At 41.6% G+C, this 20,845-nt stretch overlaps 1 protein-coding gene across 2 annotated transcripts in view; it reads right to left on the reverse strand.

Moving 5' to 3' along the window:
- Positions 1–5,733: 5,733 nt before the first annotated feature.
- Positions 5,734–20,845, reverse strand: part of mpped2a (metallophosphoesterase domain containing 2a) — an 82,337-nt gene continuing 67,225 nt past the window's right edge. For both annotated transcript variants that reach the window (XM_004575140.6, XM_004575139.6), the window contains 3 exons: positions 10,432–10,547; positions 8,929–9,042; positions 5,734–7,663 (listed from right to left, as the gene is read on the reverse strand). In XM_004575140.6, the coding sequence (XP_004575197.1) occupies positions 7,545–7,663; positions 8,929–9,042; positions 10,432–10,547 (349 nt within the window). In that variant the 3' untranslated portion in view covers positions 5,734–7,544. The remainder of the gene's footprint in view (positions 7,664–8,928; positions 9,043–10,431; positions 10,548–20,845) is intronic.

A 20,845-nucleotide genomic window follows, 5' to 3' on the forward strand; every position in this document is an offset into this window, starting at 1 on the left:
CTGACGCCTTGAACAGAGGGCTGGAGGCAGTTTTGTCCCAGCAGGTAAGTGGGGCGGTTGACCGCCCAATTGTGTACATCAGCAGGAAACTGTGTGAGTGGGAGGCCAGGTGGTATGGTGGAGAACGAGTGCCTGGCCATCCAGTGGGCGGTCGACTCTCTTCGTTATTACCTCCTGGGCCACCTCTGTTTAAGTTATTCAGATTTTCTTAAGTACCATCAGTAATGTTTCTAAACAACATTAACACCGAATAAGATCCTAAAGCACAGTAAATTTATTGTATAATTTGCCCCTGTTGGAGGAATATGGGGCTACTCTTATCCAGGCTTAACTGAAGAAGCAGCAGAGTTCTTCTTCCAAAAAACCTGAAGTGTTTTTTCTTCATTTTCAGGTGCAGTTGTTGCAGATCTTTGTTCTGTGCTATGAGGTTTGTCATCATGCTGCAGCTCAAGTTTCTTACAAAGTTTCTCCAGTTCTTCTAATTTTGGTTGCTTTTCTTTATTCTTTTCTTGGAGTTCTTTGTTTTTCTCCTGCAGTTCTTTAAATTTTTCTTCTTGAACTTTCTTTTCCTCGTGCATGTTATTGTTGTTTGTTGTACTTTGTCATGGATGGCGAGTAACTCTTGATGTTTCCTCTGCAGATTGTGAAGCGTACACCGGATGTCTTTATGTATTTTTTCCTGTCTTTGCTTCTACTCTTGCATTTCAATGTTTGTGTATTGGACTTCATTATACAGTCTCTGCAAATGTTTTATTTTTTTTGGGGGGGGGGCTAAGGGGGTAGACTCCAGGGGGTAGGTAATTCTCCCTCAACAAACATTACACTTTGCACAATGCGATCGAGACAAGTACCGTTCTCGTGGCAACCGGAAAACCCAGACTCATTACTAGTGGTAGCGTGCTTTACATCACTGCAAGTGATGCTTTGCACCAACCTCCCACAGGGGTGGCCACTGAAAACACATGCTCAGCACCTGAAGATTTTTCTCAGAGTAATTTCTGGTCATCCATCCTATAGCATGTGTTACAAGTACTGCCATTTCCTATGATGACACGCACACATGCATACACAAGCTCACCAAGTGAAAACAGCTTCACTATTGCTGCTGGCAACAATTTGTCTGTTACCTGTTTGGCAAAATCAAAACATTTACCATCAGATGGGAAAGCTACACTGATGCATTTGACTGTCACGAATTCTGATTGTCCATTTGCAATGTTCTTGATTAGTGAGTAATGGGACAACGGTGGCCAATAACTGTAATTACGGTAATTCACTAAACCCCACACAATTATTCAATGAGGCGCCTACAAAACGGCAGCAAGAAAGGAGAACACGAGCGAGACGGTGAAAATCAAGAAGGAGGTAAATTATATACCATTAGACAAATCTAGCCTTTGTCTCTGCGGTGATGTAAAGAAACTGTGGAGGCGCTAATCATCTCCAGTCAGTCAGCAGATCCACTTGTGATAATCACGCATTGTATCGGGGTCGCGGGGGGTCAAATCTCTTCCAGTTCAATCAGCTCTCAGAGATTCTTTTGAAACTCTGAGTGCGAAGAGAAATAGCTGCACAAATCCAGTCCTGCGGGGGAAATAATTAACTTGGGAAAATAATCACCCAGTGAACTTTCAATTTGATTTAATTCAATCAAGTTTTACACTTGGAACTGGCTAAATTAAAACTGAAGCAGTGCCTGTGTCTGGTTTGCACAAAGCTGTGGGTGACATTTTAAATGCACGCCATTTTTCACTTTTCGCTTAGGAAATGCGAAAAGGCTTTTTTGTTCTCTTTTAAACGTCACAAAACTCTTTTTTTCTCTTTTTAATCCCCATTTTCAATTAGCTTCTTCAAATAAACCCCAAATAATGTAAACTGTTATAATAAAACATTTGGTATGAAAGATGTTAAGTAAGACCATGTGGGAAAGATGAGCAAATGGAAAGCATGAGCCTGCATGCCTCTGATTTAGAGAATTATTTCACAGCAACCCCACTCACGCCAAATGAGCTCCAGATTACAATAATACCACCAGCGGGCAATTAAGTCCATATAAACAGCGCATGCAGAGCGCTGGCACCAGGATAAGCCACACACGTTCCCACAGGTTGATGTGGGCGCTCGGAGCCTTCACCCTGTCTTCCTTCGAATCCGTCAGGAGCAGATGAAGGCTAACCTGACAAACATCCAATATTACCAGCAGCTGCCTAGGCAAGGATAATTAATACAGCCGGCAATTTGGCGGAGCTATAAATGTCCTGACGCTGAGACATCAAGGGCTGACTGACAGAGAAACTATCATTAACAGAGAGGGCAGGAGGGAGACAAAGAAAGGAAGAGGGAGAAGCAACGATAATCCAGGAAACAGAACAGATCTGTCTGCGACACACTAAGAAAACCAAACGTAATTATCACTGTCAAAGGATAAATCCACTTTAAAGACAATCCTTTGTTCATTTCCTGCATAGTTGATGTTAGCTGACTGACTGTTTGGAGCACTTCCAAGGCTGATATATGTAAACTCTTCATGCTGAGTAACTTTACCAAGGAAATAAATAAAATAAAATCAGGTAAATTCAGCAGCACAATTTGGTTTTAATAATAAAAAAAAAAATCTAAAGTACTGACTCCTAAATGTAATTTTAGCAATAATTCTCTTCACATACGCTGCCTGACTGGCATTTTCTTCATGGTAATGGCGCTAATGAGTGTTGCCTACGTAGGACTGCCAGGAAGAGACACAGAGATAAGTGGAATGGAAATGAAATTCACAGACTTGCAGAAATGCCAGGCAAACTAACAGTTGGCAATTTAGACGGTCTATTATAGCAAATACCAGTAGTAGAGATGTGGTTGTGTGGCATATGGCTCCAATGCTGGGTGGGTAACAGGTTGAATTTATCTAAACTTAGAGGTGTACAATTGAAATTATTACCAGAATGGGAGGTCTTACCTCCCCAGCCAGAACATGGAGTTTACAGTGGCTCAAATAATTATTTGATTCCACGCTGAATTTGTAAGTTTGCTCATTTACAAAGTAATAAACAAGTAATAATCATCGTGTTTGTTTCATTTTAATGCAGAAAGACTATCAGCCAAAAACAAAACAAAAACCATATAAGCTGACTGACGCCATGGAGTGAAAAAGTATCAACCACCCAGAATTCAGATTCCCACATATTGTGTGCCTGCCACAAATTACAATCAATTAATTATAGATCTCAACTCATTTTGTGTATAAAGCCCACGTTCATAGAACCATTTCATTTCATTCCAGCCTCTCCACCACCATGGACAAGACCAAAAATGTCAAAGGACAGCAGGGACAAGATAGAGTTGCACACACCAAAAACACCAGCAAGAAGCTTAGTGAGAAGGTGACAACTGTTGGTATGATTGAAGAAATATAAATCTGATCATAAATCGCACTCATACAAGATCTTGACTCATGGGGTGAGGATGATCATAACAAAGGTGGTGGAACGACCACAGAACGGCGTAATGGATTGGAATCTTGCAGCGCCTGCACGATCCCCCTACTCAAGAGGGCACATTTAAAAGCCCCTCTTAAGTTTGAATCAACCAAAGAACAACAAACACACAGTCGAGCACGGAGGTGAAAACATTATGCTTTGGGGTTGTTTTTCTGGTAAGGGTACAGGATGACTTCACTGCATTGAGGGGCCAATGGATCTTCAATGGATCTTCATCCCTCAGCCAGAACACTGAAGAGCACAAACATACCACCAAAGTTACAAAGGAGTGGCTAAAAAAAGAACATTAAGATCATGAGTCGGGCTAACCATTCTTTAGACCTCAAACCTACTGAAAAACTGTTGAAGGAGCTAAAGCTTTAAGTTGCCAAGCAGCCGCCAGTAAACCTAAAGGATTTACAGAGTTTCTGTGAAGATGAGTGGGCCAGAATCCCTCCTGAAATCTGGTGACCAACTACAAGTTTGAGTAACTACTCAGCTATGCTTCGCTTCGAACATATTTATTTCACTCAATGACATGCAAATCAATTTTTAACTTTTCAAGTGATCAAAAAAACATTTCCCCTACTGTACATTACCACCGACTGTGTTACAAAGTGGTGCATGACAAGCTCATTGCTTTATATGTGGATGACTTAAAACTGATGTTATAAATGTGCAAATGTCCACGTTCGGACATTTACCTTTGTTAGCTGAGCATGTTGTTCATCAAATTAGCATTGACTGTTCAGTGTTTAACATTAACACTGGAGTTCCAACATATTAACACAGGTGCAGTTGGCTAGATAACAGGCAACATGTTAAAGCTAATTCAAATTGTACTGCTCTGTAACAATCATATTGCCTTCATATATACTGACACTATATGAGGGTCTGGATCAAAGGACTGAACACTGCAGATCCACAACATGTGCCTACACACGATTTGAATAAAAGTGCCCACATGCATTCACACCCGCTCTAAGAGACCGAACAGCAGAGCCAGAGCAGCCATGTCTCCTCCTGCTCATCTGTGGCCTATGTTAATATGATTAGACTGGATTATGGTAATGTGCTGGGGGATCTGGTGGGTGTGGGGCGATGCCTTGCTGCTCTCGTTTCGGGGAATAGTTAATTGGTTGGGCTGCTTTGATGTTGTGGTGATGAGAGAATGGGGTTGGTGGGAAAGGCTGGCAAAGGCGCTCTACAACTCGAGCCCATTTTATTTTTGGCCTATGAGGGATCTGTGCTGGCAAGTGGTAAAAAGGAATGAAACCTGATGAAACCAATGTGCAGATCTGCAGCTGAAACACTGTGAATATTCAGATGAGTGTGGGAGAAACGCGAGCCATATTTGAATTCTCTGTCACTTTACTGTGGCATCTAGAGTCAACTGTTGATCTCTGTTTTTACCAAGCATCGTTTGTGATACAACTAAAAAAAGTATTTTTATTTTTATTTTTAAATGTATGTATTCTTTTAAAATCTGGCACCTGAAATGTCAGCATATTGATTGAGTGCTGTGGATATTCAAAGCATATAACCGTCAGTAACAGATCTTACCTTTCACTAATAAACCGTAAGACTAATCCAATATTTTACCTGTAGTCATGAAGTCATTTTCAAATAGCAAGCTGATGAGTTCAGGGTGCAAACAAATTGATAATTTCGCTTTAGCAGTTTTTTTTAATCTAAACAGTCACAGCAGGAATAAAAATCCGCTTCACTTTATTTACAACTGTGGGGTCAAGACTTCTAAGTGTTTTGTTCTGGCCTCACCACAGAGAGGGCTGGCAGGTGTGCTGCCTGTTGAGGCAAAACACCTGCTGTGAGGTTAGGCTGTACAGATAAGCATACATTTACTTTGTAAATAAGTATTCAAATAAGTATTAGAAAGTAGGCCAAGCCTGCTCGCAGCTGTGTTGACTGGCTGATACAAACCAAGATCGTTTTTCATACAACTTCAGCTTCCTTTTTTTTAAAAAAAAAAGCAAAACTCTTGGTTGGTTTTGCATAAAGTGGATTGTTGCCACAGTAAAAGTGGATATACATATGGCACATAACATCAGGGAATACATGGAACGCCATAACTAAGTGCCATAATATACAGAAGCATCTGTGCTGAGTATGGCCTGGAAGTCCCCAGGTCAAAATGGGAGACACCAATGGGGTGGAGAATGGTCGAGCCTGTTGGACTTCCAGATACAGACGGACAAACTGGTGGTGGCTAACCATTTTTGGAATAAAAACAAAGATGGAGTTTCATAAGTAAAAATCTTGCAATTTTATTTGCATATAAAGGCAGCTAAATATATCACAATGAACTGAAAGAGAGAACTAACATTTCCATGAAGAGGGATACAATCAGAGAAAGAGCGAGAGAGGAACAGAGCACGAAAAGAGCATTTACAGCGGCAAAGTTGAGACAACTATTGGCAACTTTTTTTTTTGTGCTAGCAAGATTGCATTTACACACAGTGCAAAATTAGAAAAAAAGCAATAAAACACAAATACTATCAAATTTACACTTTAAAGGACAACTTAACCATGTTTAGGCAGGTGTGTTGTTGGGAACAATCAGCACCTGTTGGATTGTGACAAATTTTTCCTCTCTCATCCAAAATAAACATCTACCCTACTGGGAGAATTGATACAAAAATCATTAAAGAAACGTCTCAAGAGATTTTTAACGAGAGAATTAAAGAAACATGGCAAACATACAGGTGCATACAGAAAAAAAATGCACTTTTTTTGTCAAACAACTTTTAGTACAGATGTTTTACAACATGAATATATAATATATATATTTTTATACATTACATTTTCCAGATCAGAAATCCATAACGGGGCAATACAAAGGGAATTTTTCCGGCTGTAACTGGATAGTCTTCTGTCCCTGCATTGGTTAGGTGTTGTTTTGCGGGGATGATGGGTAATAAATAAGGACTTTTTTCTCTGAGCTTGCAGAGAAGGGGGGCTCTAGCTGAGAACATTAAAGCTAGTTTAAGGCAGCGTCCCTGTCAGCCAATAAGAAAAAAGAGGAACTGACAAGAGGTTCGAAACAAACAAGAAGAACCCAAATATGAAATATCGTGATGACACATCCATGGTATGCATTATCTGGCTAACACAAACCAAACGTTAAAAAAAAAAAAAATTATACAAATTCACATAGCATCATTTATCTTACAGATCTGACCATTATTTATCAAGAGCAAGATTGTTTAATCACAAAAATCCCCCTAAAAAGGAGAATACCAGTATCAGCCAGGCTCATAGCTCAGCAGTCCCTCCAAATCTGCACACATTTAGACTTTAAAACATTTTTATATTTTTAATTCAAACATTCCAAATTTCTGTTGTAACAAACCATGTGGTGGTATGGAAGCCTTGAAAGAGAATATACCGTACATTTAATTTAGTTAAAAAAGAAGAAGATAAAATTCAATTTGAGATCACAGATTTCTTCCCTGTGGCCAAGTAGTGTTTTAAGAGCGTGCAAGTTGAAAGCATTGTTCTCATCTGCCGTTCTGCACTAAGGCAACATCTTTTTGAGGGATTAATTCTTCCTGTGGCTGACAGGAAGCGGAGTGTGAAATGAAGCTGCGCCGACATAATAAACACTCGACCCTACACAGTCAAAATCAGGACAAAAGAAAGTTTCTTCAGGGATTATCTTTGCTTTGTCAAAGCCGTTTCTCATATCGAACAAAGCTGGAAAGCATTCTGGAGGAAAACGGGCCCTGATATCTCCAACTGTTCTGACTGTGTGCAGATGAACAACAACAAGAATAAAAAAAACAGACCGGGACTGCTGGCACAAGCTCAAAAACAAAACAAAACAGAAAACCTAAATAAAAAGCAATGGTATTCTCCTTTAACACTCCCACACACGCTCCCACCCCCACCCTGTCTTTAAATCCTCTCCGTCTCACAACAGGTTGGAGAAGATTCAAAGTTGCCAAAGAACCACTTATAACTTTATTTTTTATTTTTTTAAACTTGACATATTTTTTGAAAAGAAATTGTTTTTCCAGCCCTTGACCCTCCCCGCCCCCCCATCCTCTGATCTCAGGAGCTGGAAGGGTTGGGCAGGTCGAACACGATAGGGGGGTTGGTGGGCTGGAAGCTGACGGTGCAGGTTGAAGCGTTGATGAATGTCGTGTAGCCGTCTGTCATGATCCCGTACCCTGGGGAGGCGGGAAGGGGAAAATGAGTGCCAGAAATAGGTAACATTCGATCATGTAACAGAGTTTGTAATACACTGTTTTTACCAAATCAGTCCTTTGATCACTCAATATACCAATTTCACACACTCAGTTTAGCAATTTGTATGCTTGAATTTACTTTGAGTGTTTCCATGAATTCACAAGGTTCATTTTTCAGCTTTATTCTACTTCTCATCTTGCCACTAATTGCTGTGAACTGTTTGATTTGGGTACAGTTAATATGCAGCGGTTAAACACTTTAGACCACACACATACACACGTGGTCAGAATACGCTGCAGGTTCTTTGCATGTTGCATCAAACAGCAAGACGTTAGCAGCAGATCCTTTAAGTCCTATAAGCTGCGAGTGAGACCGGCAGTGGATCAGGCTTGTTCAAGCACATCCCTCCAGCTATGCCTGCTTTTTTGCTGTGTTACTTCCTTGGACCACAGGCAGCTCGTGCTCACTAATGCTGTGGGGGAGCACCACACAAGCATCAGTGTTTGGGAGATGAAGTTCTGTGACCCACTGCTCCTGCAACCAAAACCTAGACTGCAGTAAGTGATTGTTTAATATGTCACAGCACTTGGCCCGTGGGGTTGGTATGAGTCAATCAACGTTACTTATTGTGTTCTCAGTTAACTGATCATTCGCATTGCCAAGGAAGTTATGTGATTAGTTCTGTTTGGTTTTTGGTCAAGTGGAAATCACAGTAGCTCATTTGTGCTTGTTTGTGTATTTGTCTTCACACAATGAAGGACTTTGGCTATTCAACCAACACAGCTGCATGTGTGCGCAGTTCTCCACAAAACAACAGCACAACAGCCAACTGGCTGCAGGTCTTCACCCTGAAAAGCTTCACCTTGTAGACTAAGGTCTGCAAAAAGCGCTAATGTGTTTGTATTGTGTGTTCCCTGGCACCAAAATAGACCAACAGAAAAAAATAGTGGTTATTAAATAAGTAAATGATTACTGTCCAAATTATTATTTTTTTTCCTGAAATTCATGGGCCCTGAATCTGTGCATCCCTAGAAAGGTAAGAAACATTAGATTCATCTTCCTTTGTCTTGACACATTTTAAAATCAACAGAGCACAATTTGTTGATTGTGAGCATGTGCACGTGTGTAAAAGATCCTTTTTCTACACTTGCCAAAGGCCACCTCCCCATCATGCAATCAGAACGTATTCTCCTCTGAGGTCCCCAGAGTCAAGGACAGTTAACAGTTTGGGTTTTATTCCCAGTACCTTCGTGTATGCCTCCAAAGGCATGAAGCTTGGGTCGCACCCTTTTCTGGACCGTGTTGAGCAGCTCTACACAGCCAACCCGCTGTAGCTCCTTAGGAACCCAGTCTCGGAAACCTGCAGAAAGATTTCACAGCTGTCAAAACAGTCCTGGTGTTACTGTCTTTGCTTCCATTTGATCAAAACAACTGTTACCTGTAACACATCACCTTAAAATAAGCAGCAGAAAGATGTAAGTTAGCATTAATGACGTGAAACCCCAACAAGAACAGCTGAAAAACAAAATGTCTCAAGCGTGAATGTAAATGTGGAAACAAACAAAAAACACAATCACCACCAACATACATGTGTGCACACACATATCACTCAGTACTATTAACTGGACGACTCCATATGGCCAACACTAAGCTCTACAGTAAAAATATCTGTGAATATACGTATATCTCCATCTATCATGTTCTGAACATACAATGGGTTTTTATGTTGAGCAGATTCATGCTGACATTAGCAGCCATTTATCACGAGTGCTGAGATAGTCTCCATGCACAAGGTCAAATAAACTTTCCCTTATAGTTTGAATTACTTGAGTCAGCAGTTCAGAGCATTATGACTACTACAGGTCAAATCGGGAGTGGACCTTTTTCCCCCCAAAACTTTTTCAGCAGATATTAAAATTTCGGTGAATCACTACCAATTCACGCACAGCTTTTATTAACTCAAACTACCAGTTGAGGCTCACTTTTGGCACTGTTTGACCACAATAGAGAAGTCTTATTTCAGAAGAATTATGTAATAGCAGAAATAAAACAACTGTTCATTTACTGGGTTCATATCTGAATTTCACAGCTTTAAAATGTGTCTGATGAATCCATATTTTTTCTCCACACTTGTGCAACACCCCTCTTTTCCCATCTCATTGTTTTGGATCTTCCATCTTTGGAGAATCATCCTAAATTTTCATCTTAAGCTGCCCCCTTCCTCCAGTGCTGCTTTCCTATCCTACGGTCTCTCTCCAGTTGTTCGCAGCATCTGTCACACTGCTGTGAAATCGAGTTTCCATGCAATCAAACAGCCACAGTGGCTGCCGCCGCAACAACAGCAGCAGCAGCAACCCTCCGTAGGCGAGAGGAAAGGAAATCACTCAATAAAGCCAGATGGAAAGCACAAGGAGAAAAACACAAAAAACAACACAAACACATAGCAAAAAACAACAAAAAACAAAAACAGGACCCAAACAACCAGAAGGAAAACTAATATATATATATTCACTTTGTTTTTCATGAAGTCAAACACAAACATTGAATTATGAAGCATGTCGGAGTGTTCACTTTAGTTACTGTTGGATTTAGATGGAAACAACATTGATTATAATGTAAGACATGCGGAGATCTGCTCAAAGACGACCTACTGTCAAGCCACCAGTGACTTCACATGCATTTTGAAGAAAGAGCCCCGACTTCATTAGAAACTGCAATGCAGGGGCTGTGATTGGTTAATTGGACTCACCGAGTGGAGGTCCGTGGGTCATCAGGATGTCGATGCCCTCGGGGATGAGGTTCCATTTATCCAGCAGAGACTGTCCTCGAGGCAGGTTGAACCCCCATCCGTTAAACCACGGAGTCCTGCAGAGGCAGAGGGGAAGAGATCATATTAACATCACTCGGGAGAGCAACTGCACCATGATTACGCAAAGCAAAGATGATATCAGAAGGCAATAAATACCACAAAATGTATGCACCTCTGTGCAACATTACCAAGTCAGTGTAGCAGATAAATGGCTGTTTAATAAAAGCACATCTCATCTTGTGTCCCGGTTTATTCCACTGACTAATATATTATGTAAATGCTACATTTTAACCAGTTAAAAACCAAACCAAAGATTAGAAAAAGGTAACATAGTAGTAATAACAACTGGCAAAAAGGCTCATACAACGATAATGCAAACTACAGAACAGGATAGGGTTTTTCTTATAAGACGACTCCAGGAAGTTGTGCAACACATAACTACAGTTCAATTTGTCCCATTAAGGCCTCAATCACATAGGCCTATAGACTGGTCGGCGCCCCTAGCAATGACTGGTCGCTAGGCAAAAACTGAAGAGTCCAAAGAGTGAGACCATTTGCCTTCAAAGTAAAAGTTTCCCCTTTTGAAATGTGGTGGTTTCAGCAGTGAGACACCAGTTTTGCTGTTTACTAGGGGTGCAACGATACACAAAATTCACGGTTCGGTTCGATACTTTGGTGTCACGGTTCGATATTTTTTCGATACAAAAAAATGTTCATGCCTTTTTAATTTGTCATTTATTAAATTTTCACGGCACATTCCGCACCACATCTCTGTGCGTTCATCATTTGTTTGAAGCCAGCTCACCTCCTGCAACTACTTTTCCAAGAATACGTGCTTCTTTTGTGGTTCGGACTCCTGACATTTCTTTGGAGGTGGAGGAACATCACAGTAATTGCTTAAAGGAGCTTCTTCGACATCTTTAAGAGTTCTAAACAAATGTCTGACCTCCTCCTGAAAATCTTATGTACGCAAACACGCGTTGCAACTTCTTATCTTGTGCGCGTTTTTTATTTTGACAGCGAATGCGCACCTGCAGACCACTTATGTGCAGCCCTGGTTATTTAGCTCGTCATATTGCAGCCACAGAAATTCTTTTGTCCATGAAACCATAAAGCTGCACTTTCTTTTTGCCTTATAGTCTGATTTGTCATTACGTTTTGTGGTAAGCTTTTCTTTGGCTGTCACTTCTTCACCCTGACCTGTCTTATTTGGCTCAGCAGAACTAAAATATATATCCTGCTGCTTTTACACACGCACTCACATAATGCTCAGCGATTCTCTGCGCGATCAACCTCTCACATGTTTAAGCTTGCTGCAGGAGATTTCACTTGTCATGTTTGCATAGTAAGCTATCGATTGATAAGACGATGTCAGAGGAATTGGTGTGCAAATTATCATCACTCACCAATCAGTGCTGTCGCTCTCTATACACAGTTTGCGCGATTGCAAAGTGAAAGCAAAAAACAAGCGCAAATTCAAACGCGATTTCAATATGTCACATATTGACAGTGGCTCACCGATGCCAATGACATAATTACCCAGCTACATTTCCGAAAGAATGCAAAAGCATTGACATATATTTTTCCTTCCTACAATAGGCCGACGGGCAGGGCAGAGATAGATTTCAAATTCAAATTCAAATTTTTATTTGTCACGTACACAGTCATACACAGTACGATATGCAGTGAAATGCTTAGACAACTGCTCGTGACCTAAAGAAAAAAAAAGGAAAGGGCTATGAATAAGATAGGAAATAAATATGAAAAATTAAAAAGTGTAAATTTAACTAGGAAGGAATAAAATATAAGAATATAAAATATAAAGAATGAAATAACTGTACAACACAAATTAGAATGAAGGGTAAATTTAACTGGGAAAGAATAAGATAAAATATATAAATTAAAGTTAAAAATAAAATTACTGTACAACAAAATACACAATACACAGTATAGAACTATATAAGAATGTATGGAGAAATATAAATAAATAAATATATATATACACACACACACACAATTTTTGGATTTTGGTAGCCCGACTGGAAAAATCGCTAGCCCCGGGACGTCGGGCTAGCGATTTTGCGAACCCTGTATCTGATTGAGGAATCACTCATCTTTGGAAAAGAGAGTTTATTACAGAGAAATGGCTCTTTCCAAAATACTTCTTCTGGGCTATATTCTCAGCAGCATATTAAACATATCAGGTCCCCATAAGGAGAATCATGTGCTAACGGCTGTCTAAATGACTCGGTAAAGTTTGTAGCATGCGTGCTTGTTGTTTTTGTCTGCTTCCACTTGTCTTTGCACTAGGATGATGTCGGCGTAAATGTGCAGTCATATTCGTTGTGTTCCCACTAGTGCTGTCAGCATAAATCTCGTTGAAATGACGTTAACGCCACAACACGGCAAATCTCCGTTAACGAGTTACCGCGGACCACCCCGTGCATGGGGCTGGACGGCCAACACGTTAATGAGCTAACTGCGCTAACACACTAGCTCCCACGCATGTAATTGAGCATTGCGTGGCACATCCAACATACTGTTTTACTTTAGTCCATGACTCGCTTACCTTCAGGGTCATACGTCACATGAAAACCAAAATAGTTCCAAACGCCAGATCTGAATGAGGGTGGGGGAGGTTCAATTTGCCATGTTGCAAGGAGAGCTTAACTTCTGTCTCGCTAGCTTGCCCTGCGCTCAGTGAATCTGCGTTCGACTACTCCGCCTAGGCTGCACTGTCGAGCGCAGATCCACTGAGCGCTCAACACAGACAGCATCGTCAGAAGGAAAGCTGATAAAATAAATTTAAAATTTTGTATTGTTCGATACATATGCGTACCGAACCGAAAGCACTGTATCGAACGGTTCAATATCGATATTGTTGCACCCCTACTGTTTACCCGTGAACATGGGAGTGATTAGTTTGGAGGACTGGAGAAGCTTTAAATTCAAAGGGTCACAATCGTTGATTTGTTCATGTTAGAAGCCAAAATAAATGACTGACTGTGCAGGTCTGGTAGGAGGAAGAAAAAAAAAAGTGAATTTCTAAACAGCAGGGATCCACATCACATGTCAACCCCCACTCCCTCTGCTTCCTTTCTACAGATTGATTGACAGCAGCCGGGCCACCTCCAGCAGCCTGGATGGGAGTCTGCCTCTCTGGGGTGACAGGCAGCATCTCAGCCTTCCCCAGCAGACACAAAGAGCCTCGATCTGGCTGAGTGGGAATGAGGAATAGATGGATGGATTGGATGGATGGATGGAGGGGGTAGAAACAGATGAAGAAATAAAGTGAACTGCACAGGGGTTAGATATAGAAGCAGAGCTGTGGAAACCAAAGGGAGAAACAGAAATCGAGGAGAGGCTGGTTGATAAATTGAGCCTTCATTTATCACAATAGTGGTAATAGCTGAAGAAGGCTGACAACACAGGAAAGGAAGATAGATTATCATCACATAATACCTCAGTATATAAGCTGACCTACTGCTAGAAACCCAGAAAGAAAGAAAAAATCTTTTGATTTTAATTTTAGGGTTTTAGTTCAGTGCAGCAGAGTCACTGATGAAAAGATGACACCATTCCCAGGTTACTTTGGGACAGACTGCAGAGTTTAGACCAGCTTCCTGTCACTTAGCAGTGGTGCTGGGTATGGCATTTGACCGAGGGGAAATCAGGGCTCCACAAACATCAATAGGCTTTGTTACAGTGAAAGATGGACGCTCCAGCGCAGATCAATACCTACTGTTCCAGAGGAGGGCCAAGAGGGGCTAAACAGAGCTAACACAGACTTGAGATGTGTAAAACATAAGATCACAATCCCCCCGGATCATTCTAAAACACAACTGAGCAACAAAACTACACTGCTGAAAATAAGAGCCTTAAAAAAAAAAATCCTATTAATTCACTGTGGTGAGAGAAACAAGCATTATAATGCAGTCTAAGCTCCAGCTCAACCTGTTTGGAGTATCGAGTGTTCTTATGTGCTTGGAAAGAAAAAAAAAAAGAAAAGCCAGTGGCGGCGGCAGAAGCTTGCTCTTTGATTTGCTCACTCAATCGTTGCCTCGTTCTCTCGCTCAGTGGAGAGCTGAGAAATGAGGTTAAAAATGAAATGTGAGGAGTGCGCAGGGGAGTGAAGGCCACAGACTGAACTGATTAATTAGAACTAATCACACAAATCGGAGCTAATGGAAGTCTAATGGATTACTGGGAAGACTCGCCACTTCTCCGATGGAAACAGTGCTGCCGCTGCGGTGTGGACAAACTTAGAAAGCTGGTGAATCAGAGCAGAGCTGGCCTGGTCGGCTTGCTGCACACAGAACGCACCAGCAGAGCATTTGTCTGCCTCAGGTTTTGACTAATAGCGACAAGGCCAAACTTTGAAAAATAGCCAGACACATTGGTCTCCCCCCCCCCCCCCTCCAGTAAAATAAATCATGGTTTCTTGCAGCAGAAATAAATAAACATCTGGACCCTTGATTTTGCTCTGTGTTTCACATGTTTTCTCTCACATAAACACATTCATCTGAGAGATGAAACATAACTCCCGACATGAGCTGTGGATCCAGAGCCAAACTGAAAGGTCCTGACTGAATGCAGTACTGGCTGCTACAGATCGACACCACAATGCCCCCATTGTCGGCTGTCTGCCTATGAAATATACCTTCTATGCAAGTGCATTTGTTAACCTCTGCCAAGATTAATGACATCCCAGTCGCATAAAGGAGAGACTGTTTCCTGCGTGGCTGTGACACAGGTTTTATTATACTGTACTGTTGAGTGTATGTGTGCGTGTGTAGTGGGCAGAGTGCGCATCCAAGAAGCTTCCGAGTAGGATGTGAGCAAACAAAATGTACTGCTACCAGTCTCCTTCCTGACTGCATATATGCAGGCCAATGCATGTGTATGTGTGTACATTCTGAGCCCAGTCTTGCCTTGACACTCGCCATCTGGAGAGCGTCACCGTGGCAACAAAGGAGAAGCGTCTGGAGGCAAGCGCAGTGGGAAGTAAAACACAGCCACAGAAATAGAAGCAGAAGTAAGAGAAAAGGAGAAGGAAGTGAGGAAGGATGTGCAAACACCGCAAAGATGGGAGAGAAAGTGGAGGAGTAGTTGTGCAGATAACGTGGAGAGTGAATGAAAAAGTTCACCTGTCAGATGTTGTCAGGTTGCTTTTGTGCAATCTTGGGAAAAGCGAGTGTTTAAGTTCAGCGGGAGGATAATCAAACGTCACGAAATCATCAGGAAAGGTGAACCGTCTTTAACTCGAACACCACTGGTTTCAAACACCAACACGCAAAACAAAAAGAAACGCTGCATTAAATGCACAAGAAATGGGTAACCATAGTAACAGGAACATTAACCGACCCCCCCCCCCAAGGGAATCAAACAGTGCCAATGGGTTAAAAATCTGCAGCCTTAGCTGGCAGTAAGAGGTAAACCAGACAGAAGCCATTTAGCCCTCGTGTGCAGAACGCCAATATTCAATTAGGCCGGTGGACATCATTAGGACGGCAGCACGGAGCCTCTATGGGCGTGACACCACTCTTAACCCCCTGTACTCCCCCGAGCTGTTCTTTCTGGGTCCTGTGATAAGCTACAGGACCCCCCCCCCACACACACACACACAAAAACACAATGCTTGATTCTTCTCATTACATCTTTTATTCTGACTCCTCCCTTCCTAAATGGATCATTTTAAGCATTTTCCTTCTCACCACATCTCATCGGATCAGCTGTTTTTAATGGTAAATGGTCTGTATTTGTATAGCGCTTTACACTATACACAATCATCCACCCATTCACACACTGGTGACGGCAAGCTACAGTGCAGCCACAGCCGCCCTGGGGTGCACTGACAGAGGTAATGGTAAAGGTCCACATTATTCAGTAACATCATGATGAGCCAACACGTGTTGTTGGTGTTTATGTTAATAGTTTGAAATAAACTGTGATTTTGTGACAGTACAGCTGATATCAGACTTTCAGTGATTATCACCATTACAAAAAAGTATTAATTAACAGATAAGTAATCAGGTTAGTGCGGTAAGCTTATTTGTTAGCGTCCTGTAAACAAGAAACATCATGCGCTCAGGGGAGGAGATTAGAGAAACACGACACTAGGGCTGGGCTATATCATCCCGTTCACGGTAATACCGGTGTAATTTTGGGCAACGATAGGAAAATGAAATATCGCGATAGAATATGGGTAAAACGCGCATGCGCAGTGCCTATGTTTACATACGCACATGGCGGCGACGCAGAATGAGAAGAGCGAAAGCGGATTGTTAAATGAAACGGATGAACCAGAATTGGTTTGTAAAAATGCTGCAACTTCGGTGGTGTGGAACTGGTTTGGCATTTGTCCGTCAGATACACAACAAAGCACTATTTTTGGTAGAGCATGCTAGCGGGCCGTCTTTATTACCGTGTTGTTTGGAAAATACGGCACACTTAAAATCAATCCTTTGATTTTTCTGAAAGTCAACAGTGCCCCTTATAATCCCGTGTGCCTTATGTATGAATTCTGGTTGTGTTTACTGACCTCGAAACGATTTTATGTCGTACACGGCGCTCGAAAATCTGTCAAATGTTTATGTTTGACTTTGCTAAGCTACGAAGCCGAAGTAGGCAGGAGCCTCGCGGAGTGATACGTACTGTGCTTCAACATAATATTATGGTATTGTGTGTGTATAACCTCTTTTTAAGTTTTGTGGATATCATACATGGTTATGCTGAGGATATGTCGGCCAATTTCCACTGGAAATGCCTTTTGGTTAAACTGTCAGCAAGGAATTTGCATTGTTACGTTTTTATATAACTTTAGTGCACAAAATGCAAAAAACAGCTGCTTGTTTAAGTGAAAATACATTGATGGGTTTTTTTGCACTAATAAAGTTGTGGAGTTGTAAAGTATTTTGTCTAGTGTCAATTATATCGTCAGTTATATCGTTATCGCAAATTTTCAAATGTATATCGTGATAAATATTTTTGGTCATATCGCCCTGCTCTACACGACACCCTCTTGTTGATTTCTGTGCCGTGTTTACACATAACCTGGTTTCTAATCTGCTTCCATGACAAAAAATGTACAGACAGCAAGAAGAAGGGAAAAAAAAAAGACTCTATTGAAGGAGAGAACAAGTCACAGTAAGGGGAGCCAAAAGAAGTCTCAATCGTTCGGTTTTCATATCAGACAAAAACTGTACCTAAAGAACCAATCACTGCTAGTCCATATTTGAATGTGCACCTTCTGTTTTAACCAAAGACATCTACTCAGGTTTTTGATCTTACAACACTTATCTTATAGCAGCATGTTGACTAACTGACACTGTTGCTCGACACCAGCTTCTTTTCTTACGGATGAGCTTCTTTGTTTAGTGCAGTCTAACATATTTTTTGGCCTTCATAATATAGATCACAAAGAATAATGCAGTAAGATGACTGTAAATCCACCCAGTCTAAACTAAGGTCAAACTCTTCCATTATGTTCCTAAATCTCTCTCTCACACACACACACACACACACACACACACACACACACACACACACCTGCATTTACTGTGTGCAAAGAGATTGTTTACCAAACACAGTACAGACTCACAGCCACTTCTTGTCATATCTCACTCGACATACATCTGAGTCGGCGCTACAGACCTAAGAACAAACATGATGATGCTTGAAACATTAGGCAAACACTGACACTGTGCTACTGTATCACTACACCTTGTTTATTCTTTGAGCTCAAAGACCGAACAAAGACTGGCTCCTCACACACTGCATCAGGCCCTAAAAGGCTTTGGTGCACCTGTTTTATGTTCATACCAAGTGTTCATTTGTAATCTAAGGACAACAAATGATGATAAGCACCTATCATTTTTATATATTTCCTGTGTACAAGACAAGCCAACACACCAATGGATTTATCAACGAGAAGGGCAGCTAGCCGCCATAAACAACATTAAAAACTGGTCACTTTGAGACCGCAAAAATTCTAACCTGATTCTATGTTTCTTTACCTAATTATATGGAAATCTGGCCAGTATTTATTGCTAGGTAGACCGATCAATGGCTGCCATCTCATATACATGAGCATCCACTAACATTTGTTTTAAAAAACACACAAACACTGACATAAAGAGACTTCTGATGTCAGAAGCAAAGGACATGCTTCTTTTTAGTTGGCATTTGCATTCAGCACTCACAGAAAGTCTCACAAGCAGAAATAGACAATCATTTGTGAAAGCAGAGAAGTAGGAAACTGACCAGCATGCAATGAAGCTGCAAACAAAATCAAGTTTAAGGGGCTCAGATTAAGTTATTGCCTGTTATCACACTCTTTCTGAGCAACACTGCCAAAATCACAGGTGAAAATACTGCAAACTCTCAATGTATCGAACAGTATTGTCCCCTTTTCTAAAATCAGGTCAGTGTGTGACCGTACCCATGTTACCCAGTAACCAAGAGTGTGTTTCATTTAGAGGATTTCTGCTTCTTTTCCATACTTAATAAGGGCTTGACACTCAACTAGACCCCTAAGGAATGTTCCAGCAGGATGAAAAATTGTGCATACACGTGTGCGTGTTTTGGTCATGTTGAGAGCAGAGATAAGCTCGAAACATGTCACAGGTAAAGTATGATACTCTGGCTAAAAGCAGGAGCACAGCTGCACACTGGGATATCAGCTGGGTGCTGAACACAAAACAGGGACCAACAAGGTGCCTGTGACCAGCTCAGAGATAACAGCAGAAACAAGGAGGGAGAGTTAAGAGTGTGTGTGCAAGTCCAGCGATCCATCGTGTCTGACCTCTGAGTCAGAGCAGCCCTGGGGTCAGCAGGGGGAGGGGTCTAATTGATCAACCTGTCAGAACCAATGAGGAGGGCCATGTTAATGCGACTTTTATAAGCCCCGCGGGACGCACCGCCTGACACTGAAAGCCGTATGAGTATGTGCAAAGCAGAGTTCATTCCCTGTGTGTGTGCGTGTGTGTGTGTGTGTGTGTGCACAATCCCAGAGCCCAGGTAGCCTTATTAAAAGGAGCCAAGTGGAGACTGGCTGGGTTTTGACAAATGGCCTCTCAACACCAAGGCCACCTTTGCAAACTTTGGGGACAAGGTAGAAGGCGAAGTCACAAGGGTGAAGGGGCCATGTTGTTGTTGTGTGTGTGTGTGTGTGTGTGTGTGTGTGTGTGTGTGTGTGTGTGTGTGTGTGTGAGAGTGTGTGTGTGAGAGAGAGAGTGGGAGAGTGTGTGCGTGTTTGAGCTCTGCTCCAGCACTAATAACCTGTGCCTGGTGACTGATGGAGTGTGGAATGGATTAATCTTGCTGCAGTCATGCTGCCAAACACAGAGGCGCTAAGGGTTAGCCACCAGACTTAGCTCACTTAGGAAAGGCTATAACCATGGGGACCGGCTGTTTTATACACACACACACACACACACACACACACACACACACACACACACACACACACACACACACACACAGTCTCCCAGGGGTTCGTCTCCACACCGAGATGCAGCCAGCTGCAGTTTGACCTGCGGGCTGCTAATGTAAAACAAGCACTGCAGACACCTCACAGCAAACACAGCTGCTCTCGACGACCCGGCAGCTCCCAGCACGAGAAACAGAGGAAAAGAAACGGCAAAGGGCCAGTGCCCAACGATGTAACAGGAAATCAAATAAGAGTAGAGAGGGTCAGAGTGTATCCCCTGCCATTATTACATCTAAGAGACTTCCTCAATAAACACCTAACACCCCCCCGCCTCGCTCTGCAGCACAAACTCACAGCCTAACAGCAGCCGTAGGTACAATGGATTAGCACAGACATCAAAGACTCCACAGACTCCACTAACTGAACCTGAAAGTGCCCGTCTATGAAAATACATGCAATGCATCTGTGTGTCTGTGTGTGTATATGTTGTCTGTTTTGCCAAGAACTGAATGTAGAATGTGGAAAGCTGTGGCTTTTATGTAAGAACTAGTCATTAAGTTGTTAATATAATGGAACCAAGAGTGCTAAAACGATTTACATCCAACCCACAGAAAAATGGTGACTTACAACTATTCAACAAAAATAGAAAAACAAAATCAAAACACAATTTGCCTTTTTTTTGCTGGTATAAACGCCTCAGACACTTCTGACTTCTGTATTTTGATTACAATGTAAGAAGGCTTGTGCCTTAATTTTAAAAAGACCGTATCAATGTTTTTTAGTAAACCTAAAACAACCGTGGCTGCAGTAAAAGTCTGCTTGGGTGCACAAGAATTAATTAATGTTGAGGAATTTAAATATTTGGGAGTGCTACTAGACTCTAAATTATCCTTTAAAAAACACATTAAAAAGTAGTAAAAACTG

This window comes from Maylandia zebra, linkage group LG1 (genome assembly GCF_041146795.1).
Source record: "Maylandia zebra isolate NMK-2024a linkage group LG1, Mzebra_GT3a, whole genome shotgun sequence".
NCBI lineage: Eukaryota > Metazoa > Chordata > Actinopteri > Cichliformes > Cichlidae > Maylandia > Maylandia zebra.